This window comes from Pteropus vampyrus, unplaced genomic scaffold (assembly GCF_000151845.1).
Source record: "Pteropus vampyrus isolate Shadow unplaced genomic scaffold, Pvam_2.0 Scaffold101, whole genome shotgun sequence".
Classification (NCBI taxonomy): Eukaryota; Metazoa; Chordata; class Mammalia; order Chiroptera; family Pteropodidae; genus Pteropus; species Pteropus vampyrus.
Genome location: NW_011888882.1, coordinates 6908999 through 6926233, shown reverse-complemented (window position 1 = coordinate 6926233; position 17235 = coordinate 6908999). Strand labels below are relative to the sequence as shown.

General features: G+C 36.5%; 1 protein-coding gene and 1 pseudogene across 2 annotated transcripts in view; both read left to right on the top strand.

Moving 5' to 3' along the window:
• Window positions 1-2733: 2733 nt before the first annotated feature.
• On the top strand, window positions 2734-3044 carry LOC105295253 (annotated as a pseudogene).
• Window positions 3045-10791: 7747 nt separating this feature from the next.
• Window positions 10792-17235, top strand: part of AFG1L (AFG1 like ATPase) — a 128913-nt gene continuing 122469 nt past the window's right edge. Inside the window, exon 1 of one of the 2 annotated variants that reach the window (XM_011364857.2) lies at window positions 10792-11022. In XM_011364857.2, the coding sequence (XP_011363159.2) occupies window positions 10825-11022 (198 nt within the window). In that variant the 5' untranslated portion in view covers window positions 10792-10824. The remainder of the gene's footprint in view (window positions 11023-17235) is intronic. The other variant, XM_023533403.1, reaches the window with a different exon arrangement.

The following is a 17235-nucleotide window of genomic DNA, read 5'->3' as shown; positions in this document are numbered from 1 at the left end:
CCTCTGTGTTGGGGGATGAGGGCTGTGGCTCATTCTCAGCTTTGCAACCTCTGCTGATAAAAATCAACTGTTGTTTCTCTGCCATCCCCATTTCTCTGCCTTCTGCCCTGATGACTGGGCCCTGCTGCTGGCTGAGTGGAGCTCACAACTCTCTCAGGCAGGGATGTTTAGGGAACTCACCTCACTTCCTCTCCTCCCCCTCCTCCTATAGGGAACTCCGGCTGCGAGAGGCAGCGTCTTTGTTTCTCCCAGTCCACCACCGGACACCCGGAGTTCTGACTCGTGGTAGGTCTTATGTGCAGATCCCACACTCAGATGTGCTAGTGTGCAGTTTACATGTATTTTGTTGAGTTTTAGATGTTCAGCTTATTGTTGTTTCAAGGGGAGAGGTCTGGGGACGTCTCTCACTCTGCCATGTTTCTGACATCCAGGAATATTTTTTAAATAGAGATCTTTTTCTTCCAGGCTATCTCAGTACCACTTTTGACATAAATCAAAAAACCTTAGGGATGAAGCAGATTTTTAAAATAGCATTTCTAAAGGGAAAATGCTTACTTTCTTTTGAAACAGTCTGGTCCACAATTTTGCTTAAGTCTCCAAAGAATATCTCTAAGATATCTACCTATGTGTAAAACTAGAAATCCATTCCAGTTTAAAGCACCAACATACACAAAGGCTACATATCCCCTGTGTTATTATATTTTGGTTCTATGGAAACAGTGTCAGTACAATTAAGCTTATGACATATATGTATGTTATGCATCTGCAGAGAAACAGAACCAATAGGATGTATATACATTTAGAAAGATTCATTATAAGGAATGGACTCAGAAAATTATGGAGGCTGACAAGTCCCAAGAGCTGCAGTCAGCAACCTGGAGACCCAGAGACCAAAGAGAGTCAGTGGTGGAGTTCCAGTCCACGTATGAAGGCCTGAGAACCAGGGGAGCCCGCAGTGTAGTTCCAGTCCAAGGCTGGCAGTGTCAAGACCCAGGAAGAACAGATGCTTCAGTCTGTGTCCAAAGTCAGGAGAAAACTAATGTCCTGGCTTAAAGGCAGTCAGGCAGGAGGAGTTCTCTCTTACTGGTGGGAGAGGTCAGGCTTTTGTTCTATTAGGCCTTCGACTGATTGGAGAGCAATTGGCTCTACTCAGTCTACTGATTCAAATGTTAAGCTTATCCAGAAACACTTTCACAGATATATCCAGAATGTTTGAACAAACATCTGGGCACCTCATGGCCTAGTCAAGTTGACACATAAAATTAACTATCACAACATATGTCAAGACTATGATTGTCTTCCATGTAGGAACATTACCCCTCATGTTCCTAAGATGCAGCAGTCCAGGTATCCCTATTTGACGTGTAAAAGTACAAACACAGGAAGGGATGAATTCCTGTCCTGGTTTCCTTTTGAAGAGGATGGGGAAACTGTGGCAGAAACTGACTTTCCCTTAGGTATTTTTGCCTAAAATGGTGATTATGTGCCCAGTGTATCACGGAGAACAACATTACTGTGACTGAGAGTCAAAATGGTGGAGTCAGGAAATGAATCCAGGGGGTATGACTCCAGAGCCTATGCTCTTTCCACTGTAACATCCTGTCTCCCTGCTGTACCTGTGGGTACAAATGCTGGCTCTACCACTCCCTGGCTGTGGGAACATGGATGGGTTACTTACTCAGCCCCTCTGTGCCTCAGTTTCTTAAGCTTTAAAGTAGGAATAACGTTAATACCTACCTCATAGGGTGATTGTGAAGATTGAATGAGTTAATGTATGTAAAGTACTTAGAAAAATTCCTAGCACTTAGTAAGTACTCAGTAAAGGTTATTAATTGTTTCTGCTGCTATTAGCTACATGATCTTGGTCAATTTACTTGTAATGCTAACTCTCTGGTTCAACTTTTAGACATCTCTGAACTGGACTATTATTATAGTTTCCTAGCTGGTCTGTATGTATCCACTTAAATACATATATATATAATATATATATAAAATAACCTTTATATATATAACAATATATATAATAATAACCTTTTGAAATATAATTCACGTACCATATATTCACCCATTTCTGCATCCAGTTTGCATTCCTACAATTTTTTTTCTACAGAGGAATCTTTTAAAAGATAAATCAAATTGTGTCACATCCCTGCTGAAAGCTTTCTACTTGTTCTTAATCCTGCTGATAAAACCCACAATATTTATCATGGCTTACAAGACCCTACGTGAACTGGTCCTTGCTTCCCTTTCCAACATCATCTTGTGACAGATTCTAACTTGGTTGTTTAAATCAGCCACATAAAATCTTTTTCTTCCTCAGAAATATGTAGTTTTTTTCCATTTTCACTTTAGGATTTTTGCCAGAGCTTTCCTCTGCTTGGCATATTATCCCAGATCTTTTTCAGAGCTGAATCCTTTTGGCATTCAGGAACAGAAATGTCACTTCCGCAGGAAGGCTTTTTTTCATAATCTATAGGAGTCCCCAGTCATTCTCGAGCATAGTGCTTCTCAGTCTTTAATGTGCATATGAAACATATGCCAATAAGAAGAACATCATTGCAGCTTATTATTTATTAATGTAGTAAGATTTGTTAAGTAGAGCATATTAGCATAGACTACAAGACTGCAAAACTCAGAAGAATTTTTTTGTTCCAGACTTCTGTTTTAAGATGAAAACTTAAAAATCGGAGGATATCGCTTCTTTCCCTGCTAATAGTGCCCCAGCAAACAAACATGGTGTATGTTCCTAAAACTTGCTGGACTTCCTGTAAGAAGTGTGGCAAGCACTAAACCCCAAAAGTGACACAGGACAAGAAGGGCAAGGAATATCCGTATGCCCAGGGAAAGCTGCCTTATGACGGGAAACAGAGAGACTGTTCTGGGCTGACTAAACCAATTTTCTGGAAAAAGGCTAAAACCACAAAGGAGATTGTGCTTGAATGCAGTGAGCCCAACTGCAGATCTAGAGATTGTTAGCCATTAAGACATGGAAGCATTCTGAACACGGAGGAGATAAGAGAAAGGGCCAAGTGATTCAATTCTAAGCTTCACCTTTGTTTTACTATGAAGACAATCAAATCTTGTGGTTATGTTCACTTCAAAAAAAAAATATGGGAAGGAAATCAAAGTAATCACAACTACACTGAAAGCCTGGGAGAACTCTTTTTTTTTTTTTTTTTTGCCCTGGGGGAAAAATAGAACTGTTAAAATACTATCTAGGAAGTTGTAATAGATTTTTCAAATTCTAGAACATCATGATATTGACTAAATCTTACAGCATGTAGGCTATGATGTACAGTGGGATCTTCCTAAAAGTTCAGGAGAAAGTGGTAAAATAAGGTACAAAATTAAGGTATTAGAACAGCACAGAATTTTTTGGGCCTCTAAAATCTTTCATTTATGTGTGTAGATTAGTGTGTGGATCTTCAGAATGGCATTTTCCCACTGTCCATTTGGAATACAATAAGACAAATTAATACAAATCAAAATAATATAGCAGCAGCATCACATAATTTGTGTACACTGATGTAGTAACAGATTTAATTTAGTGCAGCTTTTGAGAAGCCTTTTGTGTTTCAATTTATACAGCTGCTATCCAGGCCTAAGCTGGCCAATCTTTCAGCCTTGAGTGTCTTGTCTGACTGATTCTCTTTCTCTTTTAAAGGCATTATTATTATTATTATTTTTAGAACAGTTTTAGGTTTACAGCAAAAGCGAGAGGACAGTACAGAGATTTCCATATACCCTCTATCCCCCACACCCACGTGCACAGACTCCCCCATTATCAACATCCCCCACCAGGGTGGTGCATTTGTTATAATTGATGAACCTACATTGATACATCATAATTAACTAAAGTCCATAGTTTACATTGGGGTCATTCGTGATGGTGTACATCCTATGGGTTTAGACAAATGTGTAATGATATGCATCTATCATTATAATATCATACAGAGTATTTTCACTGCCCTAAAAATCCTCCCCCTATTCGTCTCTCCTCCCTACCACCCTCCTTTACTACTAATCTTTTTACTTTCTCCATAGTTTTGCCTTTTTCAGAATATCATATAATTTGGAAATATGACCTTACCATATGTAGCTTTTTCAAATTGGCTCTTTTATTTAGTTATATGCATTTGTTTTCTCCATGTATTTTCATGGCTTGATAGCTCATTTCTTTTTAGTGCTGAATAGTATTCCATTGTCTGGATGTATCAGTTTATTTATCCATTTATTTACTGAAGGACATCTTGATTGCTTCCAAGTTTTGGTAATTATGAATAAAGGTGCTGTAAACATCCATGAGCAGGTTTTTGGGTGGACATGAGTTTTCAACTCCTTTGGGTAAAAACCAAGTAGCATGATTGCTGGATAGTATGGTAAGAATATGTTTAGTTTTTTTAGAAACCATCAATTGTCTTCCAAAGTGGCTTTACCATTTTGCATTCCCACCAGAAATGAGTGTGTGTTCCTGTTGCTCCACATTCTCATCAACATTTGTCAGTGTTCTGGATTTTGGTTATTTAAATAGGGATGTAGTGGTATCTCATTGTTGTTTTAATATGCATTTCCCTGATGACTTATGATCTGGAGAATTTTTCATATGCTTCTTTGTTATCTGTACATCTTCTTTGGTGAGATGTCAATTAAGGGCTTTCGCCCATTTTTAAAAAATGTTATTGATAGCTATGCTTTTTAGGAATGTATCCCTATAGCCCCCTCTTTATCATAAATTGTCTTTTAAAGTCTTTGGTCCATTTATAAAATTGGATATTATATTTTCTTGTTGTGAGTTTAAGACTTCTTTGTATATTTTGGAGAAGACTCCTTTTACCAGATGGATCTTTTGCAAATATTTTCTCAGTCTGTGGCTTGTCCTCTAATGAGACCATGACACTGCCTTTTGCAGAAAAGAAGTTCTTAATTTTAACGAAGTTTAGCTTATCAATTATTTCCTTATTGGACTGTGCCTTTGTTGTTGTATCTAGGAAGTCATCACTATACCCAAGGTCATCTAGGTTTCTCCTATGTCTCCTATGTTTCTCCTATGTTGTATCCTAGGAGTTTTATAGTTTTATGATTTACATTTAGGTCTGTGATTCATTTCAAGTTAATTTTTGTGGAGGGTGAAAGGTCTATGTCTAGAATATTTTTCCATTTGTTTGCATGTGGATGTCCAGTTGTTCCAGCACCATCTGTTGAAAAGATTATGTTTGTTCCATCGTACTGCTTTGGCTTGCTTGTCAAAGATCAGTTGGCTGTATTTATGTGGGTCTATTTCTGGGCTCACTGTTCTGTTCCATTGATCTCTTTGTCTGTTCTTTTGCCTGTGCCATACTGTCTTGATTATTGTAGCTTTATAGTAGATCTTGAAGTTGGATAGTGTCAGTCTTCCAGTTTTGTTCTTCTTCAATATTATGTTGAATAATATTCTAGGTCTTTTGCCTCTCTATTTAAATTTTAGAATTGTTTTGTCAGTATCCACAAATTAACTTGCTAGAATTTTGATTGGGATTGTGTTTAATCTATTCATCAGACTGGGAAGAATTGGTATCTTGACAATAGTGAGTCTTTCATGAACATGGAATATCTCTCCATTTTTAAGTTCTTTGATTTTGTTCATCAGTCTTATAGTTTTCCTCGTAATAGATCTTATATATATTTCATTAGATTTATTAATCTATTTATTAACCTAAGTATTTCACTTTTTGTGAGGTACTAATATAAATGGCATTGTGTTTTTAATTTCCATTTTTCTATATTAACCTTGTATCCTGGAAGCTTTCTATAATCACTTATTAGTTCCAGGAGTTATTTTGTCAATTGTTTTGGATTTTCTACATGGGTGAACATGTCATTTCTGAAAAAAGATTGTTTTATTTCTTCCTTCCCAATCTTTAGATCTTTTATTTCCTTTTCTTGTTTTATTGAATTAAGTAGGAACCTCTAGTGTGATGTCAACAAGGAATGATGAGAGGTAACATCCTTGTCTTGTTCCTATTCTTAGTGGGAAAGCTAGTTTCTTACCATTAAGTATAATGTTAGCTGTAGATTTTTTGTAGATATTCTTTATCGAATTGAGGAAGTTCCCTCTATTCCTAGTTTACTGAGATTTTTTATCATGGATGGATGTTGGATTTTGTCTGATGTCTTTTCTGCATTTGTTGATATGATCATCTGGCTTTTCCTTACCTTCTTGATGTGATTGATTACATTAATTGATTTTTGAATGATTAATTGATTTTTGAACCAGCCTTGCATTCCTGGGATAAATCCTACTTGTTTATAGTGTATAATTCTTTCTGTATATTGTCGGATTTGATTTGCTAGTATTTTGTTGGGATTTTTGTGTCTATGTTCATGAGAGATAATGATCTGTAGTTTTCTTTCCCTGTGATGTTTTGGTCTGATTTTGGTATTAGGGTAATGCTGGCCTTATAGAATGCATTAGGAAGTATTCCTTTTCCTTCGAACTTCTGAAAGAGATTGTAGAGTATTGGTATAATTTCTTCCTTAAATGTTTGGTAGAATTTACCAATGAACCCATCTGGGATTGATGCTTTCTATTTTGGAAGATTTTAAAATTATTGATTCAATTTCTTTAATAGATGTAAGCCTATTCAGATTGTCTATTTCTTCTTGTGTGAGTTTTGGCAGATTGTGTCTTTCAAGGAATTTGTCCATTTCATCTAGGTTATCAAATTTGTGGTTTGAGTCATTCTTAGTATTCCTTTATTATTCTTTTTATGTCCATGGGATCTATAGTGATATCTCTCTTTTATTTCTGATATTAGTCATTTATGTCCTTTCTCTTTTTTTTTCTAGTTAGCCTGGCTAGAGGCTCATTGGTTTTACTGATCTTTTCAAAGAACCAGCTTTTGGTTTCATTGGTTTTCTCTATTGATTTCTTATTTTCAGTTTCATTGATTTTTGCTCTAATTATTATTTCTTCTACTTACTTTTGATTTAATTTGCTCTTATTTTCTTTAATTTTCTAAGGTGGAAATTTAGATGATAGATTTTTGATCTAGCTTTTCTTATATATGCATTTAGTGCTGTAAATTTCCCTCTAAGCACTGCTTTTCCTACATTCCCACAAATTTTGATATTTCATGTTTTCATTTTCATTTAGTTTAAAATATTTTGAGGTTTCTTTTTTTGACCCTTATGCTATTTTATAGTGTTGTTTAATCTCTGCATATTTTAGAATTTTCCAGTTGTCTTTATTGTCATTGATTTCTGATTTAATTCCATTGTGGTCTGAGAGCAGACATTATATGATTTCTGTGCTTTTAACTTTGTTACAATGTGTTTTATAGCCCAGAATCTGGTCTGTCTGATATTGGTGGTGAATGTTCTATGTGAACTTGAGAAGAATGTATATTCTGCTGTTGTTGGATAAAGTATTCTACAGATGTTAATTATAGCTAGTTTATTGATGGTGTTCAGTATTGAGGTCAATTATGTCCTTATTGATTTTCTGTCTGCTGTATCTGTCTGCTTTGCTAAAGGGGTGTTGAAGTCTCCAACTATGATAGTGGATTTATCTATTTTTCCTTACAGTTCTATCAGTTTTTGCCTTACGTAGTTTAGTTTGATGGTCTGTGGTTAGGTGCATATGCATTAAGGATCATTATGTCTTCTTGGAGAATTGACTCTGTTATCATTATATAATGTCCTTCTTTACCTTTGATAACTTTCCTTGTTTTGAAGTTTGCTCTGTATGAAATTAATATAGCTACTCTTGCTTTCTATTAGCATTAGCATATTTTCTCTATGAATTTAATTTATATGTGTCTTTATATTTAAAGTGGGTTTTTTTTGTAGCTAACATATAGTTGGATCTTATGTTTTGATCTACAATTTGCCTTTTAATTGGTGCATTTATACCATTGATTTTCAGTGTTAATTATTGATATGGTTAGATTAATACATACCATATTTGTTGTCTGTTTTCTATTTGTTGCCCTTGTTCTTTGTTCCTACTTTTGTCTTCTACTCTTTTTCCATTTTGTGGTTTTAATTGAACATTTTATATGATTTTATTTTCTCTTCTTAGCATATCAGTTATCCTTTTTTTTTTTAGTGGTTGCCCTAGAGTTTGTGATATACATTTATAACCGATCCAAGTCCTCTTTGAAATAATACTACTCGACTTCATGGGTGATGCGAGTAACTTGTAATAAAAAAATAATCTTGATTCCTGCTATACTAATTTGGGCCTTTACTATTTCCCACTTAGAATAATCAATTTCATAACCAGTTTTGTCTATACCCAAATTACTTTTATTTTCTATTGCCAGTTAATCTCTATACACTACTGGTGCAATTTTTTTTGTCTTTCTACCTCTCTTAAAAAAAAAAAAAACACTGATATTCTCTGTTTCCCATTGCATTACCCATTACATGTGATAGGTACTGAATCATTTCTTGTATTATTGGATGCATTTTAGAGAGAGGGAAAGTGGTCTAGAAATGCAGGCTGGGTCCCTATTGTAGATTCCTTGAACCCTAGAATGAGAATACTATATTTGTTGGGGATCCCTAAGACTACCCCTAGGTTTGGTGATTTGCTAGGAGGACTCACAGGGCTCAGCGTATAGTTGCATTCGTAGTGATGATTTCTTATAGTTAAAAGATACAAAGCACAATCAACAAAGAGAAAAGACATGTAGGGCAAAATCTGGAGAAAATTGGCGGCAAGCATCCAAGAGCCTTCTCCCATTGGGGTCACATAGAACATAGTTAATTCCTCCAGCAACCAGCTGTGACAACAGGTATCTGTTAGGGAAGCTCATTAGAGACTCAATGCTTAGGGTTAGGGGGTGAGAACATAGTCCTCTCTACTTAGCATGTGCCAAAATTTTAGATTTGTAGAGGGAAACTAGGGGTTTAGCATGGACCACATTGCTTGCACATGGTATAAATATTTAGGCACAGTGAATTACTCTTAACATTTCTGGGAATGGTGAGAACCTTTTTGGAGTCTAAGTTCCCAGCCAAGAGCCCACCTTGCAAGCAGGCCTTTATAAGGATAGTAGTCTCAGGCCTGCCGTGTTAACTTTTTTCTGTACATTATTCATATTTAATATGATCCATTGAGGTAGAGAGGTGGCTTCAGGGACTGCTTTGGAAATGGGGGTGGTATGGGTGTGGGAATAAAAGAGATATGAAGAGGATAGACTTTTTCTCACTTTTCTGTTTAATAAGTTTAGGATTCCATGGAAGGTTTTGTATGTAAAATAGGTGCTGCTGTTAAAATTATGTTTGATGACCACAGTGAGCTGAATTTCAAGCTAATTACTGATAAAACTACATTTAGATTTTTAAAATATTACCTCTGTAGTCGATGAAAGATATTTTAGAAATTGTGGTAGTGGTAAATTTGGGACAGAAGGTGGTCAGAGGGAGGGAGGCTAAGCCAGAGGTAATGAGAGCCCCAGCTGGGGTGATGGGGAGTATGATGGGGAGAGGAGGGAATGGATTTAAAGGTATGTGGATGTAAAATTTAGTAGCACTGATTGGTTGAGAACCTGATTGAGGGTTGGGGAGAGGGGTTGTGGGATGGAGGGGAAGAAAATTAGTATTACTCTTGAGTTTCTTATCTGTTTGACTCCAGAAAATTAAAGGATAGGGTGAAAAAGAGTATTTTCTCTGGTTGTGAGATTCTCAAATCCTCCATCACCAATGGGTATCTAACAATTCAGTTAGATTCTGACACTACCTGAGTTGTAGCATCAGATTTTACAAGTGAAAGGGCTCAATTCCACAAGACTGGCTGCATTTCAAACTCCAGCTGCATATGGTCTACCCAGGCTACCCACACTTCTGTATGGCCAACTACAAATTCAGGGGTTCCCACAACCCGCCCCCCCCACCCCCAGGTTTGATAATTTGCTAGAAATGTCTCACAGAACTCAGAAAAACACTTTATTTATGTTTACCAGTTTATTATAAATGATACAATTCAGTAATAGCCAAATGGAAGAGAAGCACAGGGCAAGGATGGGACTTCCACCTCTCATGGTGCCCTTCCTTCCCAGCACTTTGTGTTCATCAATTCAGAAGCTTTCCAAACCTCGTTGTTTAAAAGCGTTTATAGAGTTTAATCTCCAGCTTCCCCTCTTGTCTCTAGAGGTGGGTGGTGGGGCTGAAAGTTCCAACCCCCTCAACACTTGGTCTTTCTGGGGACCAGTCCTGTTCTGAAGCTATCTTGGGGCCCCACCCTAAGTTACCTCATTGGCATAACTCAGGTGTGATGAGATATCAAGAGATACTCCTATCCCTCAGGAAATTCCAGGGGTTTTACGAGCCTTGTGTTAGGGACATGTGGTAATGTCTGAATGCTGTGTGGTTTTGGATAGAAAATAAAGGGGCAGTAGAAAACCATTTGTGGCTAGTCTCTACGTCTCTGCCTTGGTACTCAAGAACCAGAATTAGGCCTAACTCAAAGAAAGGCACCAGCTCTGCTGTGGGAAAGATCTGATGAACCCAAGTGGCTTATTTAATTCAATGGAGGCAAAGCAGAGACTCTATAGCAGGTTAAGCTTACTATAAGAGGAGTTACAATTAAAGCTTATGGATATGGTTTCTCTTTTATTAAAATGAGATAATTATAAATATATTGTACAAAATTATTTTATATTTTTATAAAAATGATGTTTACTGTAACTACTCAAATATATACATTCATAATTGGTTAAAGGTTTTAATGTGAGAGTTAAGAAACATATGTAGAGTACTATGAAATGTCTTAATTTTAAGAAGTCTAAAATTTTGTATATATTTTTGTTTATAGCCTATACAGTTCAGACACCTGAGAGTATGCCTCCAACTGCGGCTACAGAGGCTTATTTGAAAGCTATGGCTGTTTGCCATGGACCTCTGGATCACTATGACTTTCTGATCAAATCTCATGAGCTAAAGGACGATGAACATCAAAGAAGAGTCATACAGTGTTTGCAGAAATTACATGAGGACCTTAAAGGATACAGTGTAGAGGCAGAAGGCCTTTTTTCAAAGGTGAGGTTTGTGTGGTATTAAAGATTGAACAGTTAAAAGTGTAAGCATTTTATAAAATGGATTAAATGTAGTTGGGTACAGTCATGAAACAACTTGAACATTTCCTACTAGTACCTTTAAATAAGCTCTGTTAGATCCTCATACCTGACTTCTTCATGTTCCACAGTTTTCTTTTACCTCGGAGGGATTCACATTAGGTAATAATTGATGCTGTCCAGTCTGTGCAATTCAAAGCTTTCCCCTTTCTCTTGCTCAGGCGAGGCCCAGGATCAGCAGTAGAGAAGGGGGATGATTTATTCTTCTCCTCTCTCTCCTCCTCCTTTTCCTGTTTGCCTGGCTTCTCTAGGGTCAGAATGAGAGGGATGGAAGATTAGAGAGAAACAACAGTCTTAAGTGACCAGTTAAGGGCCTTTGGTGTGGTAGATGCTGACATGCTAGCTCTTTGTTGAGACACATTGGTGGATCTTCAAGACTGCCCTCAGGATCTCCCCACTGCTTCATTCAGATATCTTATGACTGTAGGGGAATGCCTCATGCCACTGTATTCTCCTGGGACCCCCTTGCTTTTGTACTTGGCCTTCTTGGGTGGGATCCTTTCAGGACAGCTCTAGCCAGGTCACTTTTTATGGTGTCCACTTAGGCCACAAGAAGTATAACATCTTTCTCTAACCCTTGCCCTTGGACTTGTGCAGATAAGAAGCAGGCACCAGTTTCTGTCTTTATCCTATACACTCCCATGATCCTGGGGATACACATCATGTTATTACATGAACTCTTCCATACTCTGCTTTTGTAGCTGCCTGAGGACATCCTCACTTAGTAAGCATCCACCTGGGGAAGGGGATACCCATCTCATTCTATACTCAGTCCTCATCTCTTTAGATGCTTCTCTTGGGGAATCCATGAACTTGGCATGAGGTTGTATCTAGGGGAAATGCCACAGCATTTCTTACCTGGCTAACAACTTTCTACCTTGATCAGTTCAGTTCCACTTTGATTTTAAGACTGTTTTTGCCGTTTTTTCTTTTTAAGTAATCTCTGCATGGATATGACCAGTGCCTGTCTTCAGAGTATAGGAGAGCTTGTCTCCCTTTGTCCTTGACTTTGAGCTTTTACTGAAATTCTGAGATGACAGGAAAACTCCCATTCCTTATCTCATTATAGAAGTCAGTGACATCAGTGGTGTCATATTCAAATTATGAGGAACATTAATAGTAATAAGAGTTAGAATATGGTTTAATCTAAGAAACTAGTTTTCCTTTAATTGACCAAATCACCTCCCTTCACTTTCATACATGAATATTTGTTTATTATGTCTTTAGAAGAAAAGTACTGTATAATATGTGTTAATAGTACTTTGTTTAAAAACTCTACTGAAAGTAATTTTACTTTTTAAAAAGAATGAGAATATAATTAAATAGTTTTATTTTTATATAAAGAAAAAGGCATTGTGTTAACATCTTTTGGTTCAAAGGAATAGAGATTCATTTAGGTTACAGAAAGAAATGGAGATATAGAATAAGACTACCTATGCAAATAGCAATGAAGGACATTTCCATTACATAGGCAGACCTCAGGAAGCTTGAGCTGGCAGCATTAGTAGCTCTGAAAGCTTTGATGACTTGACAGGCAGTAGTAGCAGGTACCAGATGATTCTCACTCCAGTGCTCTTTTGTTCATGTAATCCCTTTTCTGTTCCTTTTCCCCCATGTCCATTTTCACTTCTAGTCATTCCACTGACTTCTAAATTCTCTCTGTGTATCTGTGGTTTAAACTCTTGAGTAAGAATCCAATAGGCCAACCAATCACTTCATCATCGTTTGGGCAGTGCCTTAATACCGGCTTTTTCAGATGCCACTAGCCAGCATAAAGATTGGATCTCTGCATAAGGTTCCATCTGGGACTTCTGTGAGCATGGCAATTTCCCTCGGAAGTGGGCTGTAATTGTAGTGCCCTCTATGATTGGCCAGTACAGTGCAATAGTTATAGGAAATAATGAATTATCCTTTTTGATGGCTAGCCTTTCCTCTTTCCCCCATATTTCCAAAAGTTTTAGGTGAGTAAAGAACTAAATAGTTTGGAAAATGTAGACTGCTTATGTACTGCATACCTAATTATAGTTTGCAATACAGGTGGCTTTCCAAATAAAATAACAACTTGGTTATGTGTCATAGCCAGGAAACAAGATGTTTTACTTAACTGGAGTTTTTGGTTATCTGAGAGTTAAATTACGCTCATGAATTTTGTATCTTGTTCCCTTTCTAGTTTTTTCGCTTTGGGAAATATAGTGGTTTTTTTTTTCCCCTCCTCCCCACTCTGCATCATCTCTGGTCTCATCTTACTGTGACTGGTGAACTTCTGTCCACTCAAAAATATTCTTTAATCATTAACTTATCTGATTGCCAATTCAGCAGAGTTCCCCCCACAACCCCCGCTCCCCTTAAAATTACTTTTTGGCAAAATAAAACCCATGAGCCCTCTTCCCCCCAAAATTATTGTTTGGCTCTTCTTAGGGGTGTTTTCTCATGCTTCCACCTTTGATATCTCAATTGGCTATGATGAGTCAAACGCTGGTTTTATTGTATACTTATAATCTTATGGAACTAGGAGATTTGACATGTCCAGTAGTTTCACATGTTTCTAATGGAAGCTTATATTTGTTAAATCCTAATGCATATGTGAGTAAATGTTTAGTTGATAGATCAACATATCTTTGTGGTAGTATTTGTCCTGTAGTTTCTGAAGTTTGTTAAATCTTTAACATCGAAAAAGACTCAATTATCTAATATAATTTGAGTAAAATATCTATAAAAACTTTAGATTTTGAAGATTGTAAAGGTGCCACAGACCTAGTTCGTCTAAAAAATAAACACTGATATGCTGATTGTTGAGAAGGAAAATTGGGCTATTAGGTTTTCTAGTGATAGAACTTTATTTATAGCATTCTTAATTTTGATAAACAGAATTAATGATTTTATGGACATTTGATTTTGTTTTTAATGCAGATGTTTAAATATTCATTATAGTGGACTTATTTTTTTCTCATTGTACTCTTAAGAAATTTTATATAAGGCTAAGCTATAATATTAAAATAAAAGTTACCTTCTTCACAAAATGCCAGAATTATTAATTAATGAGATATAATTGGTGGCAGATTATTTGGCCGCTTTCACCTACCTGTGTAACAAGGTTTTTGCTAATAAAAAATAGAAAAAGTTATGAGCAGATGACCATGCTATATAAGCAACCAACTATGAAGAATGAGCATGTTTGAACCTTTTACTTTTGTTACCAAATAAGACTTACAACCAGGTTAATCTGACACATTTAATGTATGCATAATTGTTATTGTGCTGTGGGGTAATTAGGCATAAATGGTAAGTAGTTCATGTAAATCACTATAATTAGAATTACTTTTACACAGCCAAATCAAGCATTTCTGGAGTCAGGGAGGGAGAGAATTAAATAGTGTGGAGCTACTCTGAAAAATCTGTTTCCATTAATCAGGCTGCCAGGTTTTTTCATCTTTTGGGAGGAGACATTGTGGCCCAAGAGATTTGGGAATTGGGTGGGGAGGCACAAAATTCCTTTTCTTTTTCTCCTGCTTGCCACAAAATAATTTTTAGTTTTTTCCTATGAGAAATTATTTCCAACTTCCTTGTACATCTCACCGTATTTTATTTGGACACCTTTCTCACCTCCTGAGAACAATGCACGTAGAAAAGAACTGCCCTGTCTTCAGTCCAGCTAATCCAAGGTCTTGATGCTTTCCTTGTTCTAGCTTCTAGTGGCTGGAGGCTGTGAGTACAATACCTGGAATGTGGGCTGTGGACTTCTCTCTCAGGAGATGTCTGAGGCCTAGTTGTCAGGATCCCTTCAGTTATTTATCCAAGATTTTTTCAGAGAGACCTCCAGGCAGTTTGCTGGTTTTCCCTCAGTTCCTCCCTTCTCCCCTCCAGCTAAGGCAGTGAGCATATTTTTTCCATTTCTCTTAGAATTGGCATTTTCTATAAGTAAAGTAGGTTGAGCAGTGGAAGTTAGGTAAAGCTTCCCTGATTCCTGGAACTTTGTTCTTTAGAAAATCATAAGCAACATTGAGTAAAAAGTAGGCAATATTTATAGCTACAGTTTTATTAAAGACTAGAAATATTTTAAAATGAATTTTTCTTTTTCAAATTTTTATGAAAGTTGAAGCAAAAGCATTGTGTCCTAACCCCAGGAAAGTACCCGCAGGGAAGTGAGATTGGGGTCAAACTACATTGTTTTTTGAAAACCAACACATGCTAAAGACTCATTTAAAATCTGAAATTCGAGAAACAGTGTAGTGGGTCTGCTTCGGACTCCAGAATAATTAGCCAGGGTATTCAATTATATTTTAAGTTTTGTTATGGTTTCAGCAGGCGAAATTATGCTATTAACATAGATGAGAATGTCTTTAATAAATCCCTTGAAATTAATTTAAAGAAAGTGTTACTGTCGGAGCTGATGGGAATTCAGTGTTGCCCATTGTTGGGATTGGGGAGGGAGAGGGATAAAGACAGTGCAGAAGTGTAGTTAGCATTTTCCTCAGTTCTTCCTCACTGACGCAGTGAAGAATTACAGGTCAGTGAGATTTAGAAAAGATTTATTAAAAGTATGTTTTAGAAAGACAAAGTATGCACCAAGGCATATGTCCCAGTACTGTAACCACAATAACTAACACAAAAGGTCCAAAAGGACTACAAAGGGGCAAAAAGGGGCAAAAAGGACACAGAAGTAGGAATGTCTGCATTATATTTGGGCTGTGATGGGTGGTTCCAAAGGCATTTCTAGGTGATCGACAAGTAAGGTCATTTTGATTGACACTGGGCTGCTATATATAACTTTTTGCCTAGTGCACATGTGTGTACCCAGAATTCTACTACCATTGGGTTGTTCTTCGGGCCGACTCTAAGCTGGGCCCCTATTCCTTTGTTCATCCTGTCATTCATATCTGACTAGCTACCTAACAAAAAGGGCTATGCCCCTATTTTATAATATTTAGGATTAGAATTTTATCTGTCATTTTCATCCAGAGCTGACTATTTTGCTTATGGCAGCAGAATTACGTAGGCCATAGGAAGGCATCAGTACCATGGAACCTATCTTGAAATTATAGTGAGGTCTTTGTATCATGAGTCAGCAAGTATTTTCTGTAAAAGACCTCATAGGATATCTCTTTAGGCTTTGGGAGCCGTATGGTCTCTGTCACAGCTACTCAGTTCTGTCATTGTAGTTTTAATCAAAGCAGCCCCGGACAATACATAAATAAATGTATTCCAATAAATATATATTTATAAAAACAGGTATCAGTCAGCGTTTGGCCCACAGGCCATAATTTGACCCTACTCTGGATAGACTGCTACCTAATGAGATTTGAGGGCTGTTAGGGGACCATTAATTGTATTCAAGGTTCTGTTTGAACTGTACTTAGTCGAGCTTTCCAATCGAATCTCCCATTACTTCCCTTTATATATGTCTGCCTGTAGTCAGGTGAACTATTTTATTTGCTGTTCTATTATATAGGCAAACAGAGAAATGGAACAAAACAGAAAATCTAGAAGATATATGGAAACTTGCTATATGATTGAGTTGGTAATGAAAATCATGGAAAAGATAGACTTATTCAATAAATAGAGATGAGACAATTAATTATCTATGTTGAAAATAAAATAAAATTAAGTACCTACCTCTCTAAACAGAAAATAAATCCTATACTATTAATGTTCTAAATTTAAAGTAAAGCTTTAAAATTTCTTGAAGAAAATATAGAAGGATATAAGTACATGGGAAAAGATAGCGTTTCTTATTCAAGATATAACAGCGTGAATTATAAAAGTAAAGATGGATACATTTAACTATACTAAAATTTAAAACTCTAGTCAAGAGAAAGCACCATAGAAAAAGTGAAAAGGTACACCACAGACTGCAGACTGGGAGAAAATTTGTATTAAAAATAATTGACTATATATAGATTGCTACCTAGAATATATAAAAACTTCTACCAAATAATAGAAAAAAAATTAAGCAAACCAGTAGAAAAATGGGCAAAGAGTCTGTTTTGGAGGGATAACAGCAGATACCACAAAAATGGATAAATAAATCAAAATGTATTTCTAAAATGGAATGTCGCATAGCATAGGGATGATAAACTTCAAAATCAGGATTGTTAACTTTGCAGAAGAAAGGCACTAA